Here is a 23,670-nt window from a genome sequence, read left to right as displayed (position 1 = left end):
TATAAGCAGCGGATTGCCTCTTATCATGACAAAAATGTCAAGCTTGTGGATTTGAAGATGGGGGATCTGGTGCTACGTAAAGCTGATAAAAGCCAATCTCGAGAAGGCAAAGGCAAGTTAGGGATCAATTGGGTAGGTCCATACCAGATAGTGGAGAAGGTTGGACCAGCCACATTCAAAATACAAGATACGGAGGGCAATACGCTACCACGCACGTGGAATCTCCAAAACCTCCGCAAATACTTTGTCAGAAAATAAAGCACGCTCACGGTCTTGAGTACTCTTTTTTCCTTTAGCAAGCTTTTTTTCCCCATGTGGGTTTTTTTGTTAAACGGTTATCAAATGAAGCTCCTTTGTAAAAGACCTATTCGCTGTAATAGGGTGTTTTTTCCATTAATAAACATGGTTGATCAACTTTATATCCTTTACTGTTGCAATTTCGGTATGTTACAAGGAGAACATCCCGAGCTCTCTACATTCACAATAGATCCGCCACTAGGCGGATCATGGTCACCGATAGAGTTAAAACGATCCTTGGACGCAAGGTCTCTACACTCTCATATCCTTCTCAGAGAAGGATTTATAAGTCCTGCGGGCGGATCGTTTCACCTCAAAGATAGGTGGCAAAACGAACCCCTGGGCAACTTTACTTCCTCTAAGGAGGAATAGAACAGCTTCAAACCTTCACAAAGGTTCATATAATGGAGTATGGCTGGCCACCTACTCCAATCTTTAAGTAAAAGCAGAAAAATAGGGTTATCCCCTTTCCTCTTCGCCCTCACTACTTGAGGGTCCCCCTCCACATTCATAGATTCGCCATCAGTAAAGATACCACCTAAGAGATAAAATCTAACGAACAGACAAAATCAAATCATCTGTCACAACTATGATGTCACTATACGTGTCGGCCATAAAAGAACATCGAACAAATTGCTCACAGAAGCATGGAACGGCGTGCAGAAGTCCAAAAGCCCTGAAGGACTTTATAAGCCTTTTGAGGGGGCTTCTGATAACATCGGGATATTATCGCAAGGACCAAAGGAGATAATCGCCTCAAGTATGCCACATGGCATAGGAAGCCGCCCGGCGGATCCCCCTGGGTTAGCTCTAAGAGATCCGCTGGCGGATCTCCAAGGCGAATCTCTCCATTTACTTAAGTAACGGCTAACTGACAACTCAGCCATAATGATCATTAAATGAATCATTAATAGTCTTAACCCGCCAGGTTAAGAGTAACTTGTAACCGCCATTAAATGAGCATTAATGGAGACTCTCTAGTTACCTAGAAGTTACAAATCCATCTACTATAAATAGCCTACGTCTAGGCTATCAAGGTACATGGACTCATACTTACTTTTCGCTAAGCTTTGTCCATTCAGTTTATTCACCATATTTGTTACTGACTTTGGCATCGGAGTGTCCCCGGCCGATCCCAACGGCGCCTCACAGGGACGTGATCTGATTGGAAATTTCTCCAGTGTTATCATATATAAGTATATATATAAATGAGTTTTCGTCGTAATACATCCCGACGGGACAGAAAATCACAGATAAAAATCTTCATAGAATGAATATGGGGATAATTTTATCCTCCGTGGCGAGGATGAGGCGGAGATAGGGAAATGTATCCCTGATTATTCCCCGTAATAATTAAATTTATATTTTTAATATTATAATTTAGGTTTAATATATTATTTGTCCTTTGAAGTTGTCCAAAAAGCTTGATTGACCTCCAGAACTTGCATAAAGTGAGTTAGTCCACTGAACTTGCATAAAATATAATCCATTAATTATTCAATTGATAAAAAAGTAAGTTAAATACGAAAGATGTATTAGAGCATCTTCAACAGCCTCTTAAATTGGCTCTTAAGTTAAAATTTGAGGAGAGAGAATAAAAAATCAGCTCCAACAGTCTCTTAGTGGCTCCTCAAATCACTAAGAGCATCTTCATCATCTCTATTAATAAAGAGCCTCTCTCCACCTCTTAGTGCCTCCTAACTTCATTTTTTATTATTGATGAGTCTCTCTCCTCACAATATTGGTAATGTAACAATAATGAATAATCTTAATAATAAAATAGTAAATAAGGAGTGAATATAAGGAGCATTGTTGGAGATGATATATCTTAGTTACTCTTAAATCACTAAGAGTCAATTATTTATATTATTTATAGAGAGCTCACTAAGAGTCTCTTGGAGATGCTCTTAAATGTATGATACGGGGCGTTATCTTCGAGGGTTCGAGTCCAAGCGAGGAAAGCCGAAGGAGACACAAATTTCGGACGAATACGCGAAGGAACGGGGGGAACTGTTAAAAATCAGCTCCACACGCCGTGTGGAGCTACAATCCTCGTGCAGTAGCTGGCGTGGAATGCCACACGTCGTACGACACCCATTTTCAGCGATAGGAATTCCTCTTTAGCGAAGATGAACCCGATTTCAGTCCAAGAAAAAGACAAACAAGATTAAGGGACAAGGGGGACCATGGTTGCCCCAATCTCTTACTCCTCTTATTTACAATTATGTTATTTTGACTTTATTATTTGTCCTTTTAATTATCTAAGTGCCATTTTGGCATTTTATTCCTATCTTACCCCTATCACTTTTAGTTAATTGTAACCCTAGTTAAGACATTTATGTCTTTTACATTTTCCTAAAAAATGCTATATAATGCCTTCTATTTGTAAGAATAACTTTTATTAATACAATTTTATCATCTTCTTTATGAAGTTTTTGTTAAGGTTTTAACCTTCAACAATGGCGGATTTCATTATTCCTACGGTTTAGTATGTAAAACCCGAGATTAACTCATTCAGGTTTAGCTTAAAAAGAACCTCTTTGTTAGTTTAAGATTAAAACTAACTCGTCCCGAAACCGATCTGTATCAATGTGTCTTAAAAAAGTAAAATGACCAATGTCGGGTATATGATTCTAATATTAGAGAAGACAAATTCTATAGTTAAGCAAGTAAGAACTTCATTTTTAATATATTATATGATTAATTGATTATATTTTATGCAAGTTCAGAAAGCTAACTGAATATTTTATGTAATTCAGAAGGTTATGACACTTTGAAAGTTGAAAAGGCAAATCAAACTTTTCTGAAAAAATAATTTATTAAACCCATAATTTATAACTTATAAACTAAATGGGTTTATAGTTCTTTATACATTAAAAATAGACTTATAATTCCTTATTCTTGACCTAAGGCTATGCCTACTTATTCCTAACCTAAGGCTTATATTATTATTTTCATTATATAGAAACGGTGTTTGGTTGCTACTTTTCATGCTCCTATTTGTTTTTTCACTCAAAAAACGAGAGTTTTAGATGTTTGGTTATGAAGCTCATGTTTGCCTTTTACACCTGAAAAATAGCATTTTACAAAAGCAATGAATTTTTGCTTTTTTGGAAAAACAGTATTTTTCAACAGCAAACAGCAAACAGTAGGTAAACAAATGAGCCCTGAATATAAATAGTTTCTCTGTTTCACTGTAAGTATTTTGATTGTTAGAGAATGATTGTTGATGCTTGATATTTTTTAAAAATTTTAGTTTGTATTGATTTTTTTTAACATAAATGTTAATTTGCACGGAAAATGGAAAAAAAGTTTTTTTAACATCTGTAAACGGATATGAGGATTCCCAGCAGTATGGGGATGGACACAAATCTAATACTGTCTAACTTGCGGGGACGAGGACAGGGAACATGGATGAGAAATGTATTCACCGCCTCACCTCGCCTCGCCCCACCCCATTTACATCCTAATGTCACTCAATATGCATTGTTTCCTAGTATCTTCTTGAATAACTTGAAAGGTAAGAACAACTAGTTAGGGAGCCGACGCGACAAAAAATATTACAAATTTAATAAAGTATAAATTTAATAAATCAGTTATTTAAAAATTGAATAAATTGAACCTTAATCAATAAGAATAAATTAGCTTAGTAGTACCACTCAATAGTTAAAGAATAAAAGGTTGCGGTTCAAATCTCATATCTTACGTCTAAAAAATAATAATATTTCTTAATATATAAAAGAGTTATGACGGGTAATGGGTAGGGATAGCAACAGGTACTCTACCTGCGGATACCCGACACTACCCAACCCTAATGAGACTATCTGTACCCTGTATAAAAGGGTATGGGACGAGTATGAGATCAAAACCATTACCCGTTAGGGTAATGGGGTAATGGGACGGGTATGGAAAGACCCCAGGGTACCTGGTACTCGTTACCCGTCATAACTTTTTTATATATTAAAAAATATTATTATGTTTTAGATGTAAGATGTGAGATTTGAATACTAACCTTTTGTTCTTTAACCATTAAGTGATACCACTAAACTATTTTATTTTTATTCATTAAGGTTCAATTTTTAAATCGATGATTTATTAAATTTATACATTGTTAAATTTGTAATATTTTTTATTTTATTTATTGATTCTTAACGGGTAAGGGTACCCGCAGGTATCCGTGAATTAAATGAGAATGGTATGGGATGCAAAACATATACCTGTTAGGGTAATGAGAAGGGTACAGATAATTAAAAAATAAAAGGATAAGGGTTTGGGACTGGCACTACCTGCGGGTACCCTACCCGTTGCCATCCCTAGTGATGGGTACCCCGGGTATTCCCATACCCGTCCCATGACCCTAACGGATGATGGTTTTGATCTCGTACCCGTCTTATATAGGATACGAGTAGTCCTAACGAACAGTAAATATTGATCCACGTGGTCGTATGCTCTTTAATATTCAAAATTTAATTAAATATCAATTCATCGAAATGTTAGCCCTCAATTCAAACATTATTCCTCGAGTGTTAAATAAAAAACATTATTCCTAGAGTGTAAATTTAAATTTTGGTAAATATAATATAATATCTTCAAAAGTTTCATTTTTCAATTTTTAACACTAAAAAAAGATGTCGACGAAGATTGAAGAGGGAGATTAGAAAAACACTGAAAAGTAACGGCTTGGCGCGTGTAGAGAAAAAGAAAACTACGCACATATGAAGATGATGGTGATCTCTTCCAGTTTCAGCAATTATTGGCTTTGATCGATTGAATAACAGAACAAAATTAAGAAATTTTGAAGAAACAAAATGGAAGAATCACCGAAGATGGGAATGCTGGAGAGTTTCCTGAAAAACCATCAAAATTCGTTGAAATCGCTGTTTCAGAGAAAAAGATCTTTGAATTCAGGCGAAGATGGTGCCTATGATTCACCGGGCATGTCTCCTAGACCTATTCCTCAGCTCTCCGCTCTGGCTAACTCCGTCGTTGCTCGTTGTTCCAAGTAATCGAGCTTACTTTAATTTATTTCAAGCAATTTCGTAATCAATTTGGCCATTATACTGCGAGTGTTAGATTTTTTAGTTTCATTGAATTTGATAGAATTGCAGGATCCTTGGAGTTCCTCCCCATGAGTTACAGCACCATTACGACATTGAGCTACCGGAGAGCGTTAAGCAACTTTTCACTTACGCTAGGAACTTCCTTGAGTTCTGCTCATACCAGGCCCTGAGTTCTCTCACCAGTCGCCCTAATTATTTGAGCGACAAGGATTTCCGTCGCTTGACATACGATATGATGCTCGCCTGGGAGGCTCCTAGTGTTGAGACTCAATCGCCCCCAAAAGTAATCAACTTATCTCCTCTTTTCTAATGTATTATATTAGAAAAGCTACTATTGTATTGGAATAATGTTAAGCACTGTTTCTACTGTTGATGTTCTCTGAACCTGTTTTCGACTGTAGGAAACTCCCTCTGCTCGTAACCAGGAAGAGGACGATGAAGATGGGGGATCATTCTTTTATTCAAGTTCTACTAACATGGCAGTTCAGGTTCTTTATTGTTTTATTCTACATGTAGAGATCGCATCATATTTAGGCTGTAAATGAGCCGAGACACTCATGAGCTGCTCCACGTTCGACTTGATAAAAGCTCGGCGTATTCGGCTCAATTTATAAACGATTAAAGCTTGACAAAGGTGAAACTCGGCTTGAAAGTTCGCAATCAGGCTCGGTTTTGATTATAATGTTCATGAACAAGCTGTTAGAAAACTTGGTTCAATTATTTTTTAATAATAGTATTGAGGGGAAATGTAAAACAATGTAGTTTTGTGCAAACTTTAATTTTATAGGTTTCAAAATTATGTAGTTTTCTGTTGAAGAAATTTGAAATGAACATAGTTAATGAGATGTTCGTGAGAAAAGTTTATGAACAGAATTAACTAGCTATTCGCGAGCAAAACTCGTGAAAAGCTCGCGAGTGGCTCACGAACGGGATGTTGAGCTCTCGAGATCAAACTCTTCAATTTTCTATCGAGCCGAGCATGAGCAGGCCAACGCTCGGCTCGGGTCGATTACAACCCTAATCATATTGTTCATTCTGTCATGTGCTTTTTTATGGGATAGAATATGTAGATTTTTCAGAAACATCTTTCATTTACTTGTTACTTCAAGCATCAATAGATCATTTTTTACTTCCATAATATTAGGTTGATGACACAAGAACAGTTGGCAAAGAGGCCTTTGCACGCATAGCTCCTGCATGTGTTGCAATTGCAGATATAATGACTGCTCACAATCTTTTTGATGCGCTCACAAACTCTTCAGGCAACCGACTTCATTTTCTCATTTATGATAAATATATTCATTGCCTAGACAAGTATGGACTTTTTCATTAGCCTCTTTCAGTATTTTTTGTTTTTATCTTTCCAATCTTATATGTTTTTGTTGATGCTTAAGTTGGAAATACCATTAGTAAAGCTATTTTTCTAATGCATATAAACATGTTTCATCCAGAGGAAGCTGTGAAGGAAGGATATAATATGATTTGTTGCATGAAAGTTTTCTTTTGCTCATTCCCGTAGATTTAATGTCTATGTCAACTTTTATCCAGAGTTTTTGAAATGATATCATTCATAAAGTCTTTAACTGGTTGATCAAATTAGTACGACATTAGTAATTATATTTACCACTTTCTGCTTTGAGGTTGTGGAGTCATAGAATCTTTCTTACTGAGATGATAACTTTCACTTGTGAACAATTAGTTTGCTACCATTTACGTATTCCATTTAGTGTAGGGTAATGCAGTTTTCTCGTAAGGGATATAGTTTCTGGAGGAAGAACAATGTGTCGGTATAAAAACAACATAAAGTTAATCTTGTTAGAGATCTTCAAAGGTGTGTCTATGTTCCACTTTGTCCGAGAACATATTGAGCTATAAGTCTCCAAATTCTTAAATAATGCATTGGCTTCTAGTTTATCAATCTCTTTCAGATTAAATTGAATTTTATGGCTTGTAGAGAAATTTGATTGATGTGAATTTCGGTTCAGAATGAACTGAGTTTTTGTTGTTGGAAAAAAAAATGGGATGTCCATGGGCTTCTTACTACACCAAAAACCTGTAGAATTTTACATTTGAGGTTTTGTTTCCCAATTTTTATTATTGATTTTGACTAATAGCAAAGACATTAATGTTCTATTCTGGTTTCTTTTCTGAAGGATTATTAAGGCTGCAAAAAGTGCACCAGGACCCTTTGGTTCCAATCTTCAACTTGCCGAGGGAGAAATCATTCTTGACTTTGATGGGACAGTCCCTACTCAACCAATTCTGCAGCATCTTGGGATCTCAGCGTGGCCTGGTAAAATTGCAGACTTGATGATAATGGATAAAGTATCAAAATAAATTTATGTTCGTGTTAATTCAAATTTGTGATTTTAGAATTAAATTATTATTTATTTGTTTGTTTACTTCACACAGTATAGTTTTTAGTTTGACGTTCTGTGAATTTTGGCTGTGTCTATCAAAATCTGTACTTCATAATAGTTGCAATCATGTATTTGTATAATCTCTCTCAGCCTCCTGAACATTGCAGTGGAAACGTGAGTCACAGGATCTATTGTTCACATGTTGTCTTGTCTTATTCTAGAACTTAAGACCAGTTTCTTTAGCAAAAAGAGCTCATTTGTGGATCAAATTTGAGACAAACATTGTCAAAGCTTATGGTTGTGCATGCTTATCATTTAATTAATGCATATCTTGTGTTCATTTAATTAATGCATATCTTGTGTTCATTTATATTAAACTTCTATTTATGCAGGTCGGTTAACATTGACTAATTATGCTCTGTATTTTGAGTCATTGGGAGTTGGTCTATACGATAAAGCTGTTAGATATGATCTGGCAAAAGATTTGAAGCAGGTCATAAAACCTGAATTGACTGGACCATTGGGTGCTCGCCTCTTTGATAAAGCTGTGATGTACAAATCAACATCTATGTATGTTATCTTTCACCCTTCCATGTAGAATGTTTACAATTTGAATAGTTTCTTGAATCTCTAATGTTATTTATCAAGTGTCAATGTATGTCTCTATTACATTTAAAGAGCTTACTATTACTTCTTCTATTTCCTCTCTCTCTCTCTCACTTTCTCAGAGTAGAGCCTGTATATTTTGAGTTTCCTGAATTTAAAGGTAATTCTCGACGAGATTATTGGTTAGATATATGCATTGAGATCCTGGATACTCACAAGTTTATGAGAAAAAACAAATTCAAAGAGACTCAGCAACTGGAGGTACTTGCAAGGGCTACTCTAAGCATCTTTCGTTGTCGTGCTGTTAGAGAAGCTTTCCAATTCTTCGCATCCAGTTACAAAACTCTACTTCCTTTCAAACTGGCTGAAAGTCTTCCGAGAGGAGATATGATCTTGGAAACTCTGTCAAGTCGCCTAGCACTCATAAATATCACTGCTTCCCCGCGCAATGTTGATGAAATTATGAATGCAAAACAGCAGCCAAAGCTTTCACCTGTCGCATTGCTAACACTTACTCAACTTGGGTTTACTTTGCAAGCCGATCTGAAACTAGATGGAGAAGCAATGATGATGGGAGATCTTAGTGCTGGTGAGATAAATTCCTTGGAGATGGCAGTCAAACAGTCAGTATTAAATATTGGAAAAGCTGAGGCTGCACAGGCAACTGTAGACAAAGTCAAGGTTGAAGGGATTGACACTAATGTTGCAGTAATGAAGGTTGGTCCAAATTTTTGCTAAGTACTGTTTTCTGGGATACAATCACTTTTAGACTGATTAATTACTTCTAAAATAGTGATTTTTTTTTTTTTTTTTTTTTTGAAGTGAATTTTATTGTTAAACAACCTGTCTCATAGGTTACTTTTAACTTCTTGAAAAAACTTTTGGGTAACCTTTTCCAAATTTGTTTATATTGATGAGTCAAACATTCTTCGATGTTATAAGCCAGTGAACCAACAAGATCGCTTTTTCATGATAGGTCACATGAAAGACACCTATTATGCGGGGATTCTAAACACTGTGTTTTTCTTTTTCATTAATCTTTTATAGGCTGTTTGACTAATTTGGTAACATTGATGAAACGGGATACATTTCAGAATACTTAGGCCCCGTTTGTTTGTCGGAAAATATTGTGCAAGAAAATATTTTCCTTATTTTCCGGTGTTTGTTTGCTTAGGAAAATAAGTCAAACTGAAATTTTAGGTTAGTCAATATAAAAATACATGAAGAAAAATGTTTTACCCTTTTGAAAAGCGTAAAACATTTTCCTAAACCATTTGCATTCATACTCCATTTATTCTCACCCTTTTGAAAATAGCAGCCACCCACTACTTCTTCTCTTCCCATTTTCAAGTGTTGTAGCCAAACACCGGAAAATATTTTATTTTCCAACAAATTTTTTCCCTTACCCAATATTTTCTGGCAAACAAACAGGGCCTTAATGTGCTGGCAACCTCAAAAACACACTCTTTGGTGTTATATTTTATCTACCGAGTTTGTGCTTGAAAATCTTTGATTATTATCTGATGTTGTTCTCATGTGAAATTGATCAAATTTACAGCTTATCTAAAGAAGCGTTTATGTTTTTGCTTGTTTCTCTTGGTTCATTTATTATAGGAACTGCTGTTTCCAGTTGTTGCATTAGTCAACCGTCTTCAACTTTTGGCCTCTTGGGAAGATCCATTTAAATCAGTGGCATTTCTGTTAATATGCTGTTATGCTATATCAAGGTAACTTTTTTCTGCTGCAGTTTGGATATTTATGTTTGATTGTGTTACATGTCTAGTGAAAAAGTTACTCTATTTAAACCAAGGGATAATCTCTTTTAGACGATCAGTGTGCTTTGGTTGGTGAAGAAGTAATGCATCTACTATCAGAATAGTTTCTCAAGATACACTAGTGTAAAGCTATTTGAATACAGAATGAGGGTTTTAGATCTTCGCATTCGAAAAATAGCACTTGTTATGTATTTTGGAATTGTGAGCAAATAAATTTGGAAGTAGGTTTAAATTCTGTTATTTTTTTTAGGTTTGCTTGTCCACTCATAATTTGTAATGCATAAAGTGACCTGAAGTTAGTTATTTGGTTACTTAGTGTCAGCACATGTCAAGATACATCAGGTACGGAAAACGACATTTTCAAAAAATATGAAATATGGATACGGCGGGGATACGCCAAATTATAAATATACATAAATATATAAAAGCATAAATAACTTTCATAAGTCATTATAAACCACAAATCACATTCATAAGTTATTATAAAACCACAAATGACATTCATAATAATTAATAAGTCATTAACACATCACAAAGAAACATTTAATACTTCAAACTTTTTAAACTACCAAGTCTAAAGACTATTCTAAGACATTTTCATGATCTTCGTGTGCAAACATTTAATATTGATTAACTTTTAGTTTTTTATTTATTTTTTTGCAAATAAAAGGATGGGTGCAGTCTGGTTTAGATAATTATTTATATTAGGGATTTATATTTATTTTTTTTTATATGTTGACCCCTATTTATGTAAAGTTATTTAAAAAAACCCTAAATTTTACACAATTTAACTCTGAAAGTATCCCCATGTATCCCTAGAATTAGAAGAAAAAAGAAAAAAGAGGATACTTATTTTGCTGTATCCCGTAAGTATCCCCGTGTATCCCGGAGTATCTGATACGCTCACGTCAACCTCTTAGAAGTATTGGTGCTTCATTTTGATCTTTTGATTTATGTTAAGGGCACGTTAGAACCTATCTTTTGAAATATGTGATTTGAATGTGAAATCTCCAAGCATATTCCAAGAGAAAACAATTGACTTGAGATACTGTATACTTGGTATGTGTCAGATATTAATATGGAGTGGACCTTGAACTATCAGCTTGTGCTTTTAGCTAAAATGGTTCCATGACATGGTATCAGTCCAGGGTTCGATTCTTGGCAGCCCCATTTGTTGTATTAAATTGCAGGACATGGTAATATGGGCCTGTGTTGTCACGCTTCAAGCCCAAGTGAGCTTTCATGTGTGGGTGTGGGTCAGATATTAATATGGAGTGGACCTTGAACTATCAGCTTGAGCTTTTAGCTAAAACGGTTCCATGACAGTATGAAACAAGAGAGGAATTCTCTTTTCAATATTGCAAATTGCAGGCTTCCTAGCTGAATTGGTATTTAGTATGCGGAGATGCACTTGCTTTGTTTTAAGGCCTAATACATATGTTGCCACTTGGGCCAAAACTTCAACTGCTCTTCTCAACTTTCAAAAGTTTCAAATAACCTTTTATTTTTGTCCAATTGCATTCAATAACCCCTTATTTCTCAATAGAATTTTTGCAGAAAATGAGAGACTCTCCGCTACATGTCAAATTGCTTGTCATGTGTCAAAAAGAAAACGCCAAATAGACAAATAATTAGGAATTTTGAAAGTTTACGGGGTAATTGAAATTTTAGGATTATTGAATGCAATTGGATAAGAATTAAAAACAAAATTCTATTGAATATACTTGGCCCAAAACTTCAACTGCCCTGAATTTTCAGAAATTCTAAATGAACCTCTATTCTTGTCCAAATGCATTCAATAACCCATGTTTCTCAATAGATTCGTTGGATGCAAAATATGAGAGACACGCTCTGCCACGTGTCAAAAAGAAAATGCTAAATAGACAAATAATTAGGAACTTTTTAAAAGTTTATGGGGCAATTGAAATTTTAGGGTTATTGAATGGAATTGGATAAGAATAGGGGTTTGTTGAATGCTATTGGACAATAATATGGGGTTATTGAATGCAATTGGACAAGAATAAGAGTTATTGAATGCAATTGGATAAGAATAGGGGTCATGTGGAATTTTTAAAAGTTTAGGGAGCAATTGAACTTTTAGGCCCAATGCAGTTTCCGTGTATATGTAGAAATTTTGCTCATTTAACTTTGGCTCATACCGAGCTCCGAGAAGGAAGAGATAAGAGGGCCGCATTTTTTTGGTCAGAATGTTTTGGCAATTCCTCATGGGGGGGATGAATTGAGATAATTTTGAATCATAGCTCTAGAATTTTGTTCATTCCTCGCTGTAATAATATCTCGGGTTTGATTGATTAAGCCTTGTTTTAAAGAGCATTTATATCTTTTGGTATTTAAATTTAAGAATTTAGAGATGACTTTAATTGCAAAACCAAGTGTAAGTTATATTATTGTGATGTATAGGGGTTGGACGAAGTACATGTTGCCATCAGTTTCCGTATGCTCTGCAGTTCTTATGTTCTTCCATAGGCATTTCAACAAGAAAAAACCTCTAGAGGCCTTCAGAGTTAAAGCACCGCCTAATAGAAACGCTGTAGAACAGCTGCTAAGTTTACAAGAAGCTATCACACAACTTGAAGCACTAATTCAGGATGGGAACATTGTTCTTCTGAAGATCAGAGCTCTTTTGTTTGCTGTCCTTCCACAGGTATGTTAGTTATGATGAACTTTCCTAATTTATCAGCAACATTTACAATTCCTGAACTTTGAAATGAATGTTGAGTTTGTATAATTATTTGCCTCTAAGATACTTCTGAGTATAAGGAATTGGATACATGGAGTGATTGCAATGCAAAGATGTAACAGTAGTTGTTAAAGGCACGCCTTACGCAAGGCTAAGGATGGTGAGCCTTGATTGCACAAGGCGAGGCGCAGTTTAAAAAGCTCTGAGAGGGATTAAGAGCAGAGTCACGTAAAGAATAGTTAAGAGTACCTTAGTTAGGTACTTGGGTTAAGACGTTAAGTATATGTTAATATCTCTATGGAGTATGAACTTAACTTGTGTTTTTGACATTTAATATGATGTTTTTATGTGCTTTTTTCTTGTTTGCATGGTCATAAATGTGTTTTTTTGGTTTATGCTTTAACTATTACATAGAGTATTAGTGATATTGATATCAAATGTTGATATGCTTTAACTAGTAATAGAGTATATATATATATATATATATTTATATTCCGCGCCTTGTGTTCTTTAGGCGCACCCTGAGTCTAGGCTGCAGGATCCCTTAGCGTCTAAGTGCGCCTTTCACCTTTAACGACTATGGATGTAACCAATTTGGAAGGCGTTTTCTATTTAACCAATTTGGGTAACTGTTTAGGGTAAACTGGAGTAAAGTACACAAAAGTACTTGGTAAAAGCGTTATCTAAAACATTTCCAATTCTTGTTATATACTTCAATAATTTAGGCAACTATGCTATGCTCCTGCTGTCTATATGTTTTCCTGGTTTTGGTTCTTTAGACGGGAAATTAGTGACCGGAGTCCGGACTAAAATATGGTGGAGTCTTGGTTGAGCAGTTGTATAACATTATGCATTCTTGGTAGACTGGTTAGTTGCTAGGAAGCACCGACACGTGTACGGGTAAGTTATAAGTCATTATAAACCATAAATAACATAGAGCAAATTCGAGAAATAGTTCATCAACACTTCACATTTGCGTCATTTTACTCATTAGTAATCGGTCGCAAACATATGATTAGACGTGAAAAAAAAATTAAAAAATTATATTGTATTTTGTACGAGTTGTACACAAAAATTCAAATATTTCGTCGAATTTAAAAATATCAATCTACAATTCTATTATTAAATCACAAAAAATGTGAAATCTTTTTTTAGATCCAACTGGTACATAAATGAACAAAATATCACTGTAATGATATCTGAAAAATTGACTCAACTTGCCAAAGTTTGGGTAAAATTGCTCTTGGTTGTCAGCGTTAGAGGTAAAATTGTACAATTTTAGACGTTAGGGGTAAAATTGCTCTTGGTTGTCAACGTTAGAGTATTTTTGCACCTTATTCTTTTTGTTTTATATATCAACCCCTCTTTTTTGTAAAATTATTAAAAAAACTCCTACATTCTACATCAGAAGTCGTGTCCCTGAATTGTCCCCATATTAAAAAAGAAAAGGAAAGAGAGGACACTTATTTTGGAGTGTCGGGTTTGCGCGACACTCGTACATTAACCTCTTAGAAATCTCAGTGCTTCCTAGGTTAGTTATAATTGAACTGGTTGAGTACTTTTTCTTTATCTTCTTTTCTGGTAAGATTGTCATTTTGTTTTGTGATTCAGTTCATTTTTATACTAGAAAAATATACTCTCATTGAATAACACCTAACATCACTGTAAGAGTGTCAAAATAGGTTATCGTGTCATAATCTTGTAATGGGTTGTGTCAGACAGGTTGTCTCTATAAACGTGTTGTCGTGTCAGAAATTGACAGTCCTAATATTTATCCGTGTTTATATGCTCATTTCCAGGCTACAGAAGTGGTTGCTATATTTCTGGTCATCACAGCAGGAATGTTTGCATTTGTGCCATTCAGACATATAATTCTATTGGTATTTTTGGAGGCCTTCACCAGAGAAATGCCTTGGAGGAAGGCAAGCAGTGATCGGTTCCGGAGACGGCTAAGAGAATGGTGGACTAGAATACCAGCCGCACCCGTTCAGCTCGTTAAAGTCGATGAAACCAAAAAGAAGAAGTGAATCATCCTCAATTGTTATGTTGCACGGACACATAAACAGAAACATTATTTCCAAAACATAGCCTTCATAAAATAGCTTTCCAACTAAAACGGACACGGACAGGGATACGGAACAGACACGGACACGAAATCTGAAACGCTGCGACGTAGCTCAATTGTGATTGCTATTGTACATACAGAAGTACAGTTTTTCTGATTTCGTTTTGAATTCATTTCTAGGTATACAAATTAATTCCGATTTGTAAGATGTAATGTAATCAAAGACAATAATGAAAGTTTTGAGCTCCAATTCCGATCAATTTTTTTAAATTCGATAAAATATTTGGATTTTTTGTCCAATTCGTACGGAACATATATTTGTGATCTGTTAACTATGAATTATTTTTCAAATCGGTTTAACTTGTCAATATTAGGGGTAAAATTGCTCTTGGTTGCCAACATGAGGTTAAAATTGCATAATTTTAGACGTTAGAGGTAAAATTGCTATTGGTTGTCAATGTTATGAGTATTTTTGTATCTTACCCCAAAAGAGACTTCTTATTGAGTGTGAGTAAGGCTGTAAATGAGCCGAGCAACTCATGCGCGATGCGGCTCGGTGTTCAGTTCGATAGTGTTCGGTTCGATTTATAAAGGAGCCGAGCATGAGCATGGCGAAGCTCCACTCGAAAGTTCGTGAGCAGGCTTGATTATAGGTTCATAAACAAGCTCGATTATAATGTTCATAAACACACTCGTGAGCAAGCTTGGTAGGGAATGATAATCGTGTCAAAAAAAGGTCGTTTCAAGCAAGTTGTCTCTACAAACTATAAACAAGCTCGATTATAATGTTCATAAACACACTCGTGAGCAAGCTTGGTAGGGAATGATAATCGTGTCAAAAAAAGGTCGTTTCAAGCAAGTTGTCTCTACAAACATAGAGTCGTATCAGAAATTGACAGCCCTGGTATTTATCCATGATTATATGCTCATCTCCAGGCTACAGAAGTGGTTGCTATATTTCTGGTCATCACAGCAGGAATGTTTGCATTTGTGCCATTCAGACATATCATTCTATTGGTATTTTTGGAGGCCTTTACCAGAGAAATGCCTTGGAGGAAGGCCAGCAGTGATCGGTTCCGGAGACGGTTGAGAGAATGGTGGACGAGAATACTAGCCGCGCCCGTTCAGCTCGTTGAAGTCGACGAAACCAAAAAGAAGAAGTGAATCATCGTCAAACCAAAAAGAAGAAGTGAATCATCATCAACTGCTATATTGCACGGATATGGAAATAGAAACGGATACTTTCAAAACATAACCTTTGAAAAATAGCTGCAAAAAGCATCACGAGGCTCCTGATATTTCAATTTTTGGTTCATTAAACTCTTAATCTTTTATTTAGATATATTAAGCCCCTCATATTTTATTTTTAGTCATATTAAACCCCTGATGACCAAAAATATAAGTTTTGAACATAAAATTTGGTTGACAGAGTGTTATTCATTTCACATGCATTCAGAACTTGCATATTCATAGTTTGAAAGCAGTTTTTGATAAGTGTAATATGACTATATAAAAACTGTAAAACCTAAAAAATATTTCAAACATATATAAAATGAATAACAAGAGCCGTGAAAAACATAAACGATGTAATACAATAAAAAAAGGTTGTAAATTTTTTACAGTATAACATGATTTACACCGGTAAAAAGGATGTCAAATTTTTACACGATAACATGATTTACACCGGTAAAAAGTATCCATGGTTATTCAAATTTGGTCAATGTCATTAAACTTTAAAATAGCAAAATAAAGTTATTAAAATTTTACTCCATTCAAAATGATGATGTGTACACATTGACAAATTCAGAATTCATTGACACAGATATTTGTGATGATCTCTCGTAATTTATATGTGCTATTTCATAGTTTTTAATGTTCTACATAAAAAATTAAAGTCGTGCACAATTTTCATAAAACTTTAAAAAATATAAATTAACTATGATTATATAAGTTCAGGTAAATTTTACTTATCTAATTCCACATAATGTAAAAACCACACGTATAAATCATAAAATTGATTTTATAAAACGTCCACATTATGCTGGTACTACATGTACACTAAACTGGCCATTGTAACTTTATAATGGCCGAAGCAAAATTTTACTGACTTTATCGTCCTATTTTAAAATATAATGACCATCATAACACTAAACAAACTTAAATAACCATGAGTGCTTTTTCCCCTGAATTACATACGGTTCACATGGTTCACATAGATAACTCGTTTGACACGATTTTCTTATTATCATGTATATATAATATATATATATATATATATACGCACACACACATATATAGAACAGAACACGAATATAAGATGACAATCTGGGCAACTGTGTGCTGATTTGAACGTGAGATTTATTATACAATTGCAGTGCAGAATACAATTACATAACATAAAAAAAATCTAAAAACTATACATAATCTGACATTCTAATGAACAAGAAAAAATGTAATTCCGACATTAAACATTATCCGGCCAGAATTCTCGGAAAAAAGCTCGCTCAAATTCTTTCTCTTCTAATCGTTTTTCTAACTCCTGCATCTTCCTTTGTTTCTTAGAAAATAACTTGGATTTTCTTGAAGCTGAATGTTCCTGAATCAAAATACAACTGTTAGATCCTTTGGCCAGCTCATGCTTGGCAGAAAATTAACGAGCCAAGCTCGGTTCGAACTCAAAATTTTATTCGAGCTCGACTCATTAAAGAAATTAACTGTTTGGGAGCTGCTCGCAAACACCTCGTTTATTTTGTTCACGGGCAACTCGTCAATTCTGTTCATGAACTTTGCTCGCACGCAAACCGTTAATTTTATTTAAGAACTTTGGTCGTGAGCATCTTGTTAATTGCAAGGCTTGTGAACAAAACTAAGTAATTTTACATTTTTCTCTTTATAGAATAATAGAAGTACTATAATTAAAAAAAAAAAAAATCAAACCGAGCTTGCTGACGAGCCTATTACGAACATCATAATCAAGTTTGTTCAGAATCTATAACTGAGCTTTCTCGCGAGCTTTCGTTGTGATCAAGCTCGCTTTGTTTACGAATCAATATTGTGCTCAAGCTTGACTCATTCATAGATCGAACCGAACACGGTCGAACTTTAATCCTACAAGCTTGTTTATAAACATTATAATCGAGTTTGTGCATGAACCTATAACCAAGCTTTCGCCATGCTCAAACTCCGGTCGTTTATGAATTGAGCCTCAAAATCATGCTCAAGCTCGGCTCATTTATGAATCAAGCCTCGGAATTGTGCTCAAGCTCCACGCATTTATAAATCGAGCCGAGCTCATCAAAATCGTGCTCAAGCTCGGCTCATTTATAAATCGAGCCAAACACGTCGAGCTTTTATCGAAATGAACCACGAGCCGCTCATGAGCGGATCAACTCATTTACGGTCCTACCTCATTCCTAAGGTATTCATTTCAATTGCATAAAATTCACTTACAAATCTATCTTGCTACACATTAATTTTCCAAGTGCACTGCCTAAGGAAAATAAAATAACTTTCAAACCCCAAAAGCGAAAAACTTTACCTTGTCATTTTTCTCCTTGGAAGAATGAGAATGAAGAGCCTTAGGAGTCTTCTTCTTTACTTTATCTGCTCCTAAACCTCGTTTATTATTCTTTACGTACGGCTGCAAGGGCTCCAACCTCCCCTATTGGGACCATAAAATGTAAGAACAATGATATACAATTAATGAAATTGGCAGTGGAAGTAAGAAGGTACAAGATGGTTGAAATTGGACATAAATGTATAAGTTCAAGCATAGTTGTTAAAAGAGCGTCCTACGCAAAGATCAGTAAGGTTTTTGCCGTGTGCGACTCGCCTAGGCTTCCTAGGCTCTCAGTAAGGCACACCTCAGCATTAAAGTCAGTTTAGCATTGCAGGAATGTGGGGAAAAACTGACAAGTGTTTCATGATAAAAAAAAAAATTAACAGTAAAAAATAAAAAATATTTCTTGACAAAAAATTAGAGCTAATTTTGTCGGAAAAAAGTTAATATTAGCTATTATGATAAATTGTGAAAGCTACAAGCTGAAAGCAGTTTTGCATTTACAAAATGTTACTTTTAGCTGAAAAGGTTGGGAAAGCTTCTCTTAGGGTCTCGAAAAGCAATACCAAATTGGCTCTTATTATTTTGATTAGGTTTTTTTTTTTTTAAAGGTTGATTAATCTCAACCACTAATTTCAATGGTCTGCTTGGATGAGTACACTTAATTTTAACCCTTGATCTAATCTACATAAAAGTGTAAAACAAAGCAAGAATATAAACCTAGAATTGGATCCGATCCTAGCCTAGCTTCAAAGAAGTCGGCGCAGCAGCCTTCCCATATCAAAAACAGCTTTGCGCTCCTACTCCTCAAGAATACTACCCCCTCAAAGAAGCTAGATCTCTTGGGCGCTTTGTTTCCCTCGTAGCCAAGTCATACTCGAGGAGGAAACTGGAGATGAAAATTGTGGTGGAGACTTTAGACAGGACGTTATTAATCTTGAGGAGGATCTTGATGATGATTATCAGTTTTTTTTTATTGACAATAAATGCTTATTAGTTTATTAGCATTAGTTAGGTACTCAAGTATATGTCACTATGAACTTAACTTGGTGTTTTTGACATTTAATATTATGTGGTTTTGTCTTGTTTGTGTGGTTACAATTGCGTTTTTTAGTTCATCGTAACTTATGCTTTAACTAGTAATAGAGTACTATCTCCGGGCTCCTTAGCTCCTTAGTGCATCTTGCACCTTTAACAACTATGGGTTCAAGCAAAAATATTAGGTTGTTAATTTTATTGTACGACAACCCGATTTATAGATGCAATGCGCGTGACATGACTCGTTTGACACAATTATCATTATTGTTTCATTTATATCGTTTTGACATTCCTAAAAATTTATAATAATGAAAATATTACAGTCAAGAAAGCCTAGATTAACAGGCATTAAAAGAGAGAGAAATAAACTAACCTGCTCATATACTCCAAGACCAGTACCTTCTTTCCACCCATGCTTCTTCAGAAGCTGCAATCCCAACACTAGCAAATGAGCACACATAGTTGTGAAAGGTGCAAATGCACGCCTGAACGACACAAGGCGGGCTAAAACAAAATAAAATATAAAATTATAAATAACAACACTTAACATTTCTAAAATGACACAAATAGTCAAATAACAACAATCTTAATCATAAAATACATGAGATAAGTTCTAATTAACTACTAAGACATAATTATAATCCATAATAAAATTTAAATCTAAAGACCAAAGTTCAATTTCAACTAACACTAAGTTAATAATTCATAAATAGTGTAAGGCTTAATACATCATTACTATTAGTCTCCTGAACTTGACTCAAAAAGTCGATTGGCCCCTTGAACTTACAAAGTGTCCAGTAATCAATTTGCCGCTTGAACTTGCTTAAAGTGATATATTTCAATTTTGTCCAAAACCAATCTCCCACGTGGACTTAGGGAGTTAATCATGTCATTTTAAGCAAGTTCACGGGGCTAACAAGACCTTTTGTAAGTTCAGGGGCCAATCAACTGTTTTGACCAAGAGAGGCTTCTAATGTGTTTCAATTCAATACTCTAATAATAACTATTTTTACTCAAGCAAAAACTAAGCTCTTTAGTCCTTATAGTCCCTATTCATCATCAAAGTCAGCATTACTATCATCACTATCATCTCCATCGTCATATTCTTCTTCTAAGGTTCTCAATCTCATTATCATCATCATCGTTTTACTTTCTTTTTTTTCTTTTTCTAATTTAATATGAACCTTTCATCATAAAAATTTCCTATCGCTGTGATTAGAAGCCGAAAGGCTAGCTAAGACACACAAAGGCGCACTCCACTCAAGGTGAGGGGCTAGCTAAGACGCAAAAGGCGTGCCTCTGGCTGACATCACCCGGCTCATGCACAAAAAGGCGCTAACCCCTGAGCCTTGCCTCAGGGGAGGCGCGCCTTTGACAACTATGTGAGCACAAAAACCTTTTACACAAAAAAAAAAAAAAATCAAACATATACAAGGGAATTTGTACCTGAAAGCCTAAATTGGAGGATTTGATGGCTGTTGAAGAACTATTAGAACAAATGAATTCGTCTCCCATGACTCCTGCTTCCTGCACATGTATCTTAGTTAATAATATAACCCAAGTCTGCTAATCATACATGAAATTGGGAATTCTGAAAGAGTAATGCTATGCTTCCACACAATAGAACAATGATTGTTCAACAAAACGTCTAAATCATATGGAGCCACCCCAAATTGTCCATTTTGGTCATTTTGCTCCCGAACTTAAAGGACAACCACTAGCCACTCCAACTCCCTGAAAGTGACATAACAAGCCCCTTATTTTTCCTCAATCAGAGAAATGTTGACTACCCTTTCGATGGACTCCCATATGCAATGTGGCTTTTCCCTTCAGAAAAAACTTAGCATATTTTGCAATAGCCTCTCTAAACTCATACACACTCTGAAATACCACCGAAATTCTATCTCAAAGGCCACGTTGCACATTTTTATAAAAAGAAAAACTCCATTGCATATGTAAAGTCAACCGAAAGGCGAGTGTTACCCACAGATCAACATCTTTCCCGAATGAGGAAGCATAAGGGGTTTCAGGGAGTTAAAGTGGCTAATTGATTGTCCCTTAACTTCGTAGGACGGAAAATTGGCCAAAATAAGACTTCTGTAATGCTTTGCTTCCACACATAGAACAATGAATGTTCAACCAAAAAAACTTAAGGTACAATACAAACCATTAGCCACTCCAACTTCCTTAACGTGACATAAAATGGTCCTTATTTTTCATCCATCGGAGAAGATGTGGACCCCTCAACTTTCTGTTGACTTACTATATGCTATGTGGCTTTTCTCCTAGTTTGCAATATACTTCAAAATAACCACTCTAAACACATACACACTTTGAAATACCATCAGAAAGGTCAAGTTGCAAATTTATATAAAAGGAAAAGCTAACTTGCATATGAGAAGGAAAGGCGAGTGATACCCACTGGTCAACATCTTCCCAGAATGAGTAAAAATGAGGGGTTTTGGGAGTTAGGGTGGCTAATGGATTGATAGTGACCAAAATGGACAATTTAGGGCTCGTATGGTTTAGGCCTTCAACAAAACCTATCAATAGCCATGACAAATGTACTACAGAGCTAGTTGACGAACAACTGAAATAAATCCTAAAGAGTTATGTAGCGATTAATAATCCAGAAGGAATAGGTAATGAACTATTCGATGAGCATTTTTGTGGAGAATCGAATAAATACCTGAGATAAATGATGAAAAGATGAAGATTTGACGACGCACACAATTGCGAGAATAACCGAATGATTATAGCACCAAAAACAATCTGAATTAAAGATCAGTTCATGTTGTTTCGTGAAGAGAAGGAAGTAATCTGAAAATCAATTTGCTTTCGTCTCCTTTCTTCTGATTTTGTGTGTTTGATTCTATTTTGCACCGCCTAACTTCCAAAGTTTGTTCTAGACCTGGCCATGGGTCGGGCCAGGCCAGGCCTGACCGGTTTTTTTAAAGTCTTCAGTCCAAGTCCAATCCAGCCTATTAGTAATTAGGCGGATTCGGATCGGGTTGGTTTTAGGCTTAAAAATCAAATCTCAATCTCAGCTTATATAAACTCGCTTAAACATATATACATAATTTTTTAATTATAAAAAATATATTTTAATACTTAAAAATAAATATTTAATATATAAATCTATAAAATTTATTAATTAATATTAATAGGCGGACCGGACTTGACCGATCCGTGCTATTTTTATTAATCCCAAACCAGTCTAAAAAATAGGCGGACTTTAGCAGACTTGGACTGGACTGAACCTAACATCAATTAGCATTGTCCAACCCCGTCTCAAAGGATATGGGTCTGAGCGGACCGAACAGATATCCAAATCCGTGGACAGGTCTGGTTTGTTCTAATAATAATGGGCTTTTTTCTATTTTGTGTAAATTCATTGGGCTTTTCCAAAATTGGTTCAGACTTGGAAATTCAGCCCTTATCCATGGAGTTTTTTTTCTTAGGGTTAAATACATGAATATCATAAATAATTAAGTATAAAATTACAATTAAGTCATATCACCAAACTTAATTCTTAATATGTCATTATTCTCTGTATATTATAATTTTACACCATTATTTAAAAATTCTAGACTCCAATTCATAACTTATAAACCCTAGAAAATATATTCTAGACTTCTAATTTATAAATTCTAATCCTTAAAATATATTAAAAGTACTGATTTACTAGTTTGACATAATCTAAAGTTATGACTTGACATAGTTGTAAATAGTTTTTAAAAGATGAATTTCTGTGTAATTTTCCCTTTTTCTTATTTGCAGGTTTCATATTTTAATCTGCAGATTTCATGAATTTAGAAATGGTAGAAGTTTTCTTCATCTGATTTTTTTTTTTCAAAACTTGAAACCAAAAGTTAGTTTCATTCGCAACTTTTAATAATTTCTAAATTTTTTTTGAAAATAAAAAGGTACAGCAGTTGCATCTTTGATGATAAAAACATGTATTTTTTAAGTATTTGACATTTTGATAATTAGATAGTTGTAAATAATTTATCTAATTATGACTAGTATGTAAATTACCCGAAAAAGTTTTTTCTTGGATGAAATACCAATTGTGACCCTAAACTTTTTTAGTAACTTCAAGGCAAAAAGTACACTAAGGCTCCCCAGCTTTTATTTTTTGGTGCATTAAGCCACTGATCTCTTATTTGAACACATTAAGATGTTGTTTGTACGGGTCTATTGGTTCAG

At 34.9% G+C, this 23,670-nt stretch overlaps 2 protein-coding genes across 5 annotated transcripts; one reads left to right on the top strand and one right to left on the bottom strand.

Moving 5' to 3' along the window:
- Positions 1 to 4,924: 4,924 nt before the first annotated feature.
- LOC136224284 (uncharacterized) lies at positions 4,925 to 15,124 on the top strand. 3 transcript variants are annotated; one of them, XM_066012570.1, is made up of 10 exons: positions 4,925 to 5,299; positions 5,406 to 5,640; positions 5,759 to 5,839; positions 6,502 to 6,671; positions 7,511 to 7,650; positions 8,110 to 8,287; positions 8,446 to 9,040; positions 9,938 to 10,050; positions 12,520 to 12,763; positions 14,599 to 15,124. In XM_066012570.1, exons 1-10 carry the CDS (start codon positions 5,106 to 5,108, stop codon positions 14,824 to 14,826), a joined length of 2,178 nt encoding a protein of 725 aa, XP_065868642.1. In that variant the 5' UTR covers positions 4,925 to 5,105; the 3' UTR covers positions 14,827 to 15,124. The 3 variants fall into 3 exon arrangements, with proteins under 3 accessions (XP_065868642.1, XP_065868641.1, XP_065868643.1); XM_066012569.1 differs by having other exon boundaries at positions 5,759 to 5,845; XM_066012571.1 differs by having other exon boundaries at positions 5,177 to 5,299; positions 5,398 to 5,640; positions 5,759 to 5,845.
- Positions 15,125 to 17,205: 2,081 nt separating this feature from the next.
- On the bottom strand, positions 17,206 to 22,393 carry LOC136221736 (uncharacterized). Of its 2 annotated transcripts, none has more exons than XM_066009174.1 (5): positions 22,151 to 22,393; positions 20,908 to 20,988; positions 19,835 to 19,965; positions 18,403 to 18,525; positions 17,206 to 17,460 (listed from the first exon to the last, which is right to left on the bottom strand). In XM_066009174.1, the coding sequence occupies exons 3-5, from the start codon at positions 19,919 to 19,921 to the stop codon at positions 17,329 to 17,331; spliced, it is 342 nt and encodes a 113-aa protein (XP_065865246.1). In that variant the 5' UTR covers positions 19,922 to 19,965; positions 20,908 to 20,988; positions 22,151 to 22,393; the 3' UTR covers positions 17,206 to 17,328. The 2 variants fall into 2 exon arrangements, with proteins under 2 accessions (XP_065865246.1, XP_065865245.1); XM_066009173.1 differs by having other exon boundaries at positions 19,835 to 19,888; positions 22,151 to 22,388.
- Between the last annotated feature and the right edge of the window lie 1,277 nt (positions 22,394 to 23,670).

The sequence above is a fragment of the Euphorbia lathyris genome, chromosome 3 (assembly GCF_963576675.1).
Source record: "Euphorbia lathyris chromosome 3, ddEupLath1.1, whole genome shotgun sequence".
Lineage (NCBI taxonomy): Eukaryota > Viridiplantae > Streptophyta > Magnoliopsida > Malpighiales > Euphorbiaceae > Euphorbia > Euphorbia lathyris.
The sequence above is the reverse complement of the archived record's forward strand: the minus strand, read 5'-3'. Positions and strand labels throughout refer to the sequence as shown.